The sequence below is a fragment of the Coloeus monedula genome (assembly GCF_965178545.1).
Source record: "Coloeus monedula genome assembly, chromosome: 13".
NCBI lineage: Eukaryota > Metazoa > Chordata > Aves > Passeriformes > Corvidae > Coloeus > Coloeus monedula.
The window spans coordinates 1,904,314-1,914,019 of record NC_138793.1 but is presented as its reverse complement, the minus strand read 5'-3'; the positions used below and the strand labels follow the sequence as shown (position 1 = coordinate 1,914,019).

General features: G+C 42.2%; 1 protein-coding gene across 1 annotated transcript in view; it reads right to left on the bottom strand.

Annotated features, from left to right (window-relative positions):
* Positions 1-3,882: 3,882 nt before the first annotated feature.
* CMTM4 (CKLF like MARVEL transmembrane domain containing 4) overlaps positions 3,883-9,706 on the bottom strand; it is a gene marked incomplete at its 5' end in the record, with an annotated part of 29,487 nt that continues 23,663 nt past the window's right edge. The window contains 2 exons of the mRNA XM_082289879.1: positions 3,883-4,764; positions 5,668-5,766. Coding sequence (XP_082146005.1) covers positions 4,591-4,764; positions 5,668-5,766 — 273 coding nt within the window. The 3' untranslated portion in view covers positions 3,883-4,590. The remainder of the gene's footprint in view (positions 4,765-5,667; positions 5,767-9,706) is intronic.

Genomic DNA, 9,706 nt, shown 5'->3' with positions numbered 1-9,706 from the left:
CGAGAAAATAACAGATACAGAAAGAGGCTAAGGAAGAGGGAGGAAGAAAGGATTGCATTAATAAAGCCACATATTAGGTAAGCATCTGCTGTGCCTCCACATCCCCAAAACAGCAGAGCAGTCCCAAACACCAAACTCATTTAGAGACCTTAAAGCTCATGAAAAGCTAGTGGTGCACTGCCTCAGACCAGCCCCGTGCAGCCCGCAGCAGATCCACTCCTGCTGTGTCCATGAACCACCAATTCTGCTCTGCTGGGAGGGGCAAGCAGCACATGGGACAGAAAAATTCACAGGGGGAAAAAATAAACTATTACCTCAGGGAAGAGTGGGAATCTTCCCCTCCTCTTTCTAGAAGCAGCAATGAAATACAGAGAGGTGAAACAAGTCCAGACCGTGCCACGAGACGCAGAGTGCAACTCATGACAAAGCCAGTGAAGAAGCAACACGCGCTGCTCCTTTTATTGAAACCCCATGTCAAAGACACCTTGTAAGTGAAAGATGAGCTGCTACCAAGACACAGATCTTTGCTGATGCTGTGCTCCTGAATCCAGTGATCAACACAGGCTGAAATATCAGCTCAGTGCCTGTCTCTCAGAAGGCACAGGGAGATCAATCTCTACCCCTCCCAAGCTCTAAGCACATGGCTCCTACCAGGAATCTCACACCAACACCTGCTTCCCACAGTCCCACAGGAAAGACCACCCAGCCCAAGCCTCCTAAGCCATCAGGAAAGGGAAGAGCACCAGAGCTGAAATAAAGGGATCTGGACACGTTCTGATCTTCCTGGCACTGCAGCAGACACTACATGGACCAACAAACAAGGCTTAGCAAGAATTAAATATTAAAGCATCAGATCTAGGAGGCACAAATATTCCAAATGAAAGGAAAAAGTGGAGAGAAAGAAGGAATTGGCTTTCCTCAGACACATAACTCAGTTTCTCTGGGGCTTTAGGAGCTCCTGCTGGGCCATTTGCACAGCACAAGGACGTGGGACAAACCTCACCTGGGCAGTGAGAGGCGAACAGACTCTTCCAGCACTGTGTAACAACTCCCAAGCTGCTGCTCCAGTCAGATCTTACTGTTTAATATTTTGATGTCTGGGCATAAGCTGCAGAATTTAGTCATTTCTACACACAGAAATACACAGAGATTCCAGGTCTAAGGGCCTTGTTTGACCAAAGGGGACTCATCCAAACCATTACTGTTTCAAGCATCCTGCTCCTACCAAGTTCAAGTGTTTGCTTTAATTTGGTTCTGTTTACATTGGGGTTTGAGTCCCTTTATGGAGCTAAACAGCACCCTTAAGGACTAAAAGAAATTATCCCTCTGTGCTGGCAATTACAAGCAAGACTGAGAGAGAAGCAATTTAATGTCACTTTTCTAAGCAAGTAAAAAAAAAATTTAAACTTTCTACCCTGTTTTCTTCCTTAAGGGTTTATTTGTGTGACTGCAGTTAGAGAACAGCCTTAAAACAGTACCTCTCCAATACACTGTGTAAAATTAACTCGGGGGAACGAGCCACATATACATCAAAGTATCTTATATTTCAAATGTAGTTGTCTCTCACAGCTACTTTATTTCCCTTCCATATAATCCAAATAGTAAATAATGTCTCTGCAGAGCAATAATAGCTCAAGATTTTTTAGAAAGTATATACTGTACAACACTAAAAATCATCTTTGGTCCCAAAAATCAGGAAATTACAAATTTACATTGGCTTTTCTTTTACGAAGTGAATCAGATAGTGTTTTTAAAATTAATGTTCTCTTTTGGATTCCACCCTGAGAGCGTGCTAAGCTCAGGGTGTGATGCAACTAATAAATCCTGCCATTCTCAGCTGAAGAAAACTTATCCCACCTGCAGCAGCCCCAAGGCCATTCCAGCACCACTGCCCAAGGACTGCACTGCACTGGAGGTGTGACTGCCCCACTCTGCTCCTGTCACTGCAGCTCAACAGGAGCTGGGAGCTCACTCCAGACAAAATCCCAGAGCTACCCTTTCTCTAGGCAAGGAATTTGAAAGGTACTGAATTCATAAACCTAGAGAGGCACAAGAGCTCCCAGAGCTCTGCCCCAACCACAATGAGCCCAGGGAGCACAGGAGAGGATCTGGGAATGCTCCTTCAGCCCTGGCCAGCAGCCAGCAACAGGACAGACTCCTGACAAAATCCCCTTGGGACACCATCCTGGTCCCTGATTTCAGATGGCAGCTCCACTCCAAAAGCATGGATCTTCTGGAGAACTGTATTTTGGATCTCAGTAGGTGAGTTTGGCTTGATTTTGGTTTTGGTGTGGGATGTTTGGGGTTTTTTTGTTTTTTTTTTTTTGGTTTTGGTTTTGTCTGGTTTGGGTTGGGGTTTTTTACAATCTTTATCGAGACTGCTTTGATGGCAGTTTACAATTCCAGACTGGGTGTGCTTGTGCTACTTTCAAAAGTCTTGTAATGATTGACATTGCAAACTCTGCCAGTCCTGGGCAGTGCTGGCAAACAGCAGGGCTGTCACAGCAGTTCTGGCAGTAACAAATTGTTCTTTCTTACCACCCTGGCCATGGAACTGTCACGTACTGCTCAGGGAATGCACCCAGGTGAGACAACCCTCTGTGAAATGTCTCTGTTCTAATCCAACACCAAGAGTTGGTTCCATCTTCTTTTCAACTGGTGTTCCCTTTGGCATTACATCCAATAAAGCACAATAAAATTTTACTATAGGAACTGGTAAACCATCATTCACTAAGAAAATGCAAATTTTCCTTAACCTCATCAGTAACTCTGAATTTTAATCTCCATCTTAGCCCCTAAGGTGAAATGCACTGTAGATGTCAGTAAAAAATGAAAAGACATCACCTTTGTCACCTTTTTTCACTCATCAAAATAATTCTCTGCTGCTCAATTTGAATATTGCAGCATTAGGTTCACACCTTCACTATCCCAGTTCCCTCCAGTATTATAAAAGCCCAGGCACTTCTCCTGATCTCCTGTTTGGTGTCACCTGGTTTTCATGGTTAAAATAACTTATCCACCATACACTGCCAGTTGTTCTTAAGGCTCCAGGTACTGCACCCACCCTGAGGAGTGCAGCTCCATCAGGACACAGAAACTCAGGCATACATGGCAAACAGTTCCACTAATTCCACAGATTTTCATTTTCCTCACACCAGAAAGGAGTTCAGCTCTAGAGATCTTCTCCCACACACTGTCTTCACACAGGCACACAAATGCCAAATAATGCACTACAGAGATAAAAAACATCAAAGAAACAGAAAAATCTGAAGAGACATCTTCCTAATAATATTGTGACATTGTCTAGCCAATTACTGCTGAATTTGAGTTGTGAGTAGAGAAAATGTAATTCATTCACTGGAAGTACAAGGAAAATAAAAAAAACCTTCAGTTAAGTAAAACTATTTCTAAACAAATCAATACAATCGTATTATTTTCCAATTAGCTAAATTCATTTTCCAAAGAACTATTAGGGGAAAAAATCTGCAGAAACACCCAGTTAAAATAAAAATCAGGTTTACCTACTACCAATGGGTTTAATTTTAGAACAACCATCCTTCCAAAAAGAAATATTTACTTTACATGAATCACAACATTGCAACCTCAGGAACACTTTAAAAGCACATAAATTTTTGCTAGCTCTTCCTTACCCTGGGCTTGGAGGGAAAGCAAGTTCTAGCAACAATTTCTAGAAATGTTGAACCTTTAAAAAAAAAGAAAAAAGGAAAAAAAAAAGAAAAAGAAAAGGAAAGGAAAGCCATGGCTGGAATGTAAGTCTATAGGATGACAACCCCTTCACTCTCTACTGTGCCCCTCAAGCCCCTTTCCTCCACCCTGTCTCCTAAATATATTCATTTTCCCACTTTGGACTGAAAACTGGAATGTGTCCCAACATGAGCAGACAACCACCTATTCCCACTCAGTGCACCCCCACCAGTGACCACCCCAGCCCCAGCCCAGTTCAGAGCTGGCCAGTGGCCCTTTCCCAGCACGCTGCATCCATGAGAACACGTGGAATGGTTATCCAGCAGCCAGGCAGGTGTGCCAGAGGCTGCAGGGCAGAAGGGAGCAGGAGGACAGACAGACACAGTTTGGGATGGACAGACCCCGCTGGCTGACACGGGCCGTGGCTGAGTTATTGCTGTGTGCCCCTGGCTCCTTGGCACATCTGGGTGTTCCACCTGGGCATTTCCCTCCTCTGTCACCCAGCCAGGGTAGGGCTGCTCTGTCTTTGGGGCAGAAGAAGGAACAGTGGATCTTCAGAGGGGGAAGGAAACTACTGTGCAGTTATCCAGAACAGAAATGTACTTCAGCACATATATATGTTATATACTATATATTCTATGAGCTATATAATATATGCACATATATATGTGGAGAGCTTGGAGGGACCTTCCTTTTGGATGACCAACATTTTCTGCCTCTGCGACAACAGCTTCTGGCTCAATGCATCTCTGCACTCGTGTGCAGGGCTGGGCATCCTTCGCCACCCTCAGATCTGCCTTTTCCTCCTTAAATAAAGCAAAAACCCTTATTCCATGAGGGAGTTGAGTGCTCCTTTTCCCTTTCAGTCCCATCTGAGGGTCAGTGTCACGCGTCCAGGCGCTGGATCTCCGGGCGATGCACGACCTCCCTGGACTCTGTCCGAGCGCGGATGTAGTCGCTGGTCTGGCGGCTGCTCTGCTGCCTGCTGCTCATTCGCCACTTCTTAATTGCTAAAAACGTGTTCACAGCATACACTGCCATTGCCAGGAAACCAAACACCTACAAGAAGCAGAAAGAGTTGTCGAAGACAATTTCTGAAAACAAGAAGAAAAGCACTTTCACAGCAAAGTCCTCAGAAGTTCCGTTTCCTGCATTATTTGCACTGACAAATCATCACGGCCTGGGAACTTGTTTTTCTTCTTCAATGAACTAGAGAATCTGCAAAAGTGACTAAGATCAATGATCCCAGAAAACAAAGTTCTCTGACTACCAACATGACAATTAAATCCTGCAGTGCAGCCCAGTGGAAGACCCTCTTGTAAAGAAACCAGCCCTTCATCCAAAAGCTCATTCCTCAGGGTGCCCATGAAAAGTGACAAGTCCAGAGCCTTAGCCTGGAGAAGCAGCTGCTTTGCAGTTTTTCTTCTATGCTTCTACAGGACTCATGGGATTTTAAAAACCAGGTTTGAAAAGAAAATAAAAAAGAAAATAAAAAGAGGTTGCCAACTCATGCACAAAATTAATTTGCTTGAACTGACTGTTGTAGATTTAAAACCCTGAAGTGCTACTACATTCACTCCACAGAACAAAAAATCATGTGTACTGAGCAAGAACTCAGCAAATTATGTGTAAGCAGCTTCAATTTCTTCTGAATTTTTGGCTCTAACTTTTCCATAGGCTTGCAACATAGAGCAGGATCATGTAAGGCAGCTATAGAGAAAGGCAAGTTCAACTGCAAAGTGTTCTCTGCAAGTCATTTTTCCACTATTCTTGCCTCAAGCCTTAAGACAAAGCTCCAAGGATGTTAACACTCTTAAAATAAGAACTACCTTATAGCAAACTGTAAAATTAGAAGTAAATTGTGATGGCAAAAGCAACAGGTGTATTCAATCAATGAGTAAAAGTTAATTCTAAATTTTAATACAAGATAAGGGTCAGATATAAACAAGCTTAAATTCTTACCACAGCAGCAATTTCTGCTCCAGTTTTATGGTTTAAAGCAGCAAGTACTACAGAGGCAATGAAAAAGAAGAAAGTGCTGAGTCCAGTGTTGACCAGATCCTAAAAAACAAATTCAATAGCATTACTAAATGATGATTGTTTGCTTTATCAGAAGTGATGACACAGAAGGGTGGAACAAGAACTGCAGCAAGTGCTCAGGTGTTGCACAGAAGGCAGAGGCAGCCACACAGGACCAGCAGCAGCGTTTGCTGCAGTCCCACAGCACACAGAGCACCCTGCAGCCCTGGGCCATCAGCTCAGCCCAGGCTGGCTCCAGGCAGAGCTGTCAGCACAGGGATGGGCTCACCCTGCCAGACCCCAGTGGGTGCTGAACCAGCCTGGCTGTCAGACTGGGCACTGATCCCACATCCCTGACACCAGGCAGGAGCTTTTCTACCCATTCCTTGAGGCCTTCACTGTACAAAACTGTGCAACCTGTGCCACTTCTGTGAGTAACAGCTGCCAGTAGTGTAAGAACACAGAGATTTTTACCTATTTATTGCATAAAACTGGTGTTTCAGGCAGACATTTTAGAACATAAGCACAGCAACACGCTCAGGGAAAACCCCTGCTTTGTTCCAAGTGAAGAAAAACAACTTGCTACACACAATTCATGTGCTGAACGTGTCACTGGTGTTCAGATGCTGCTGCTGCCATGCCTCACCTCAAACAGGGTCATTAACATGTCACTGGAACCAAAGGAAGAATTCTGTATGGGAGGTATTTGTACAAAAATAATTACATCAATACAAGACTAACCGATCAGACTCGAGGGAAAAAATATTCAAGGGTGTAAATAACAGAAGAAACAAAGTCTAGATTCATTCAGGACAAGGTGTTCAGTGTGTTATCAGATACCTTTCACATCTGATGTGTATGGACACTGCACTATCTGCATGCTCCCACTAAGCTGGGGAACACCATTCCCAAACCACGAATGAACCATGGATGAACAGGAGAGGTCAGGGTGGAGGGATCAAGAAAAGACAATTCAGCACAAACATGAAGGGGGAAGCAAATACTACCATAGGCAGAGGGGATGGAAAGAAAACCTGCATACAAGATTGCTGTGCAACTTACAGGCTTGAGCTGAAGAAAAAAAAACAAAAAACCCATACAAAACAAAACCACAGTGAACACAGCAACTCCCACCATATAAAACCAATCACAATAATTAGAATCCAAGGCCAATTTCTTCTACTTGACTCTCTTCTCCCACATGCAAGGCAGGCTCACTTCCTGTTACAGCTCCTTCACTTTTTCCATTTTTTAAAGATGATTTTATTTCATTTTTTCCCCAGAGTGCATCTTGTGAAGTGCAATAAGAAGTCAGGCTTAGAAAATTTAAGACATGACTCTAAACTGACTCTGCTGGGTATGAATCCCATAACTATGTTCCAGTTACACAGCACTTTGAAGGGAACAGTGCCATCCAGCCACCCCCAAAACACCTCTTTTCCTAGCCATGATTACAGAATGCTTTAGAAAGTAACTGTAGAAATGGAAGTTGGTGTTAATTCACAGGAAATTATTTTGAGGGTACTGACTCAGCAACAGCTGGTTACCAAAACTGAGTGTACAGACTGCACGAGGCATCACTGAGGCCTGATCCTCATCTCCAACAGGGACCTTCCCAAGCAATCAGAGAGGCTTCCATGGCTCATTGCCACTTCCACTCTCATGTCCAGATGTCATGAGCCCTGTAAGACCCAAACTCTTTATCAAATAGTCAAGAAACAAAACCAAATCGTGAGTCTCACAAATTCCTACCAATTTTTCACCTGCCTGTGTAAAGAGAGAGATTTTTTTATCCCTGCTCAAGCTTACTGAGATAGATGCTACCTGGCACTTAGGACATCAAACAAATCCAAATTCTGTTAACTAGCTATTGGCAGTTTTAATTATAGAACTTTTGCTTTGCAGAGATAAAGTTTAAACTTTATATAAATAGAGTTATTAGAAAATAAATGGCATTTCACAATTTCTGCAAGCATGCCCCTCTGCAGCTCTGAGTTTACAGCTCTAACTGGGCTCCTGCAGTTGCCAACACGAGCTGTGGTTCTCACCTGCACAAACCTTTTTCCCACTAGAGGGGAAGTCTCACTGTATCTGCAACAGTGTTCAACATTTTCACCAAGTCTCTATGTAAACACGTGTGTCACCAAGAATGTGCAAACTAAATATTGAGGAGAGGGCAGCTACGTTCTTGGATAATTAAAAAAAAAAAACTAAATTAGTTCAACTCAAGGTCAAGCTGTGTATTTTACTACCAGAGTACATTTGGCATCTACAAATCCTAGAAGAAATAATCCAGAAGAACTTAGTAATTACTGTAGGCAAGCATCTCAAGAGGTGCTGCCATGACCAAAAAAAAGGGAGAAAAATCACTTTTGCACTCCTTTGGACATATGGACACGATAGGTGGTAATCTTAACTTTGCAAGGGACACTGGAATGCTGCATCCTGTTCCTGTATCCACATTTTTAAAAGAAGGTTGAAAAATTGGACAGGGTACAGAAAAGAGCCACAGAAGTTATTGAAAGGAGGAGAGAATTTCTCACAGTATGAATCAAAAGAACCTAAACTGCTTTGAATATTAAAAAGATTGAGCTGTGCACATGAAGACTCCAGTGTTCAAACAATCAAAAATACTGGTTGTTTTAAAAGCTTAACATCAGAAAGCCAACAAAATTAACAGCAAAACAAAATCAACAGCTGCAAAGTTAAGGCAGAAATAATATTCAAAATGAAGCTAATTTTAATTGCAGGAGACCTAATCATCAGAACAAGCAACTAAAGCTGTATTTAATATTCTACCCTTTCACTTCTTATAATCCAGGTTATGCTTTTTCAGACACATTTTGTACTTCCTTGGTACCATACTTAAGGATGACATGGATGATACATGATGGTCTATGATTCATGGGGTCAGATGTGCTCATTAATTAATCCTGCTGACCTCTGACTTTTAAAATCTGTCACCTTGGGGACCTTTCCAAAGGAGCACAGTGTAAGCAAGATGACCAGGCCTGCCCACAACATGACACATTTATCACCCAGCTCCACGCTACAAATGGACCTTGAAGGCTTCTTTCAAGAACTCTGAGATACTGTAGAATATAAAATCCTGCTGAAATTAAAGTGCTGATGCCTTTCCTAACGTGCTTTGATATAAGTATATCAGAAACTTGTCATCATCACTGTCATTTTATTCTAGTTTACTTTTTACAAAGAATATCAAATTCCTTACAGAGAATTCAACAATTTAAATCTAAAGAATTGATTCTATCTTGAGGCTCCAATTTATTCATCTCAGCAATTTCATTTGCCCCATTTAGGTCAAACCTTTCTAATGCAACTAACAATTGCTTTACATCCCTACAGTAAGGCTGGTTTCTGAAAAAGCCAAAACAAAAATGATCTTTTATACCCCCAGAGCAGACTGGTGGGAGCTTAAGGAGCAATGACACTGTCACACACACATGTAATGTTAACATCAGAGATGCAATTAGCAGTGGAGGTTTTTAATCTAAAATGTGGGAGCTACTACTTAGAGCAGAAAGATAAGAAAAGACAAAAACAAGGGGTTTGGGCAAAGTCAGAGCAGAAATAAAAGCAAGAAGTAAAGAACCCTCCCTAAAATACTCTTAAGTTTTTTCCACGTAAGAGAAAATGAATAATCGTGACAATAAGAAGAATAAACTAATTGAAAAAAGATGAGCTGCTTCAAATCTGGCCATGATGGAGCTGAAGTTCTTGCTATTATATTTATAGACAAAGTAAAACCACATCACAGAGGTAGAAGAATTTCTGCTGAAATTACAGCAACCTCATGAGACAGTATGCTGTGCCATAAAATACTGTACAGAGCTGCCATCCACAACAGAATCAAATCTTTGAGCTGAATCAAATCCATTCCAGGCTGCTGCTGCTCCCTTTCTCCTTTCCAAAATTACTTCTGGTCACTTGCTAGTTTATTTGCAAGTAATTCTGTTCAGTC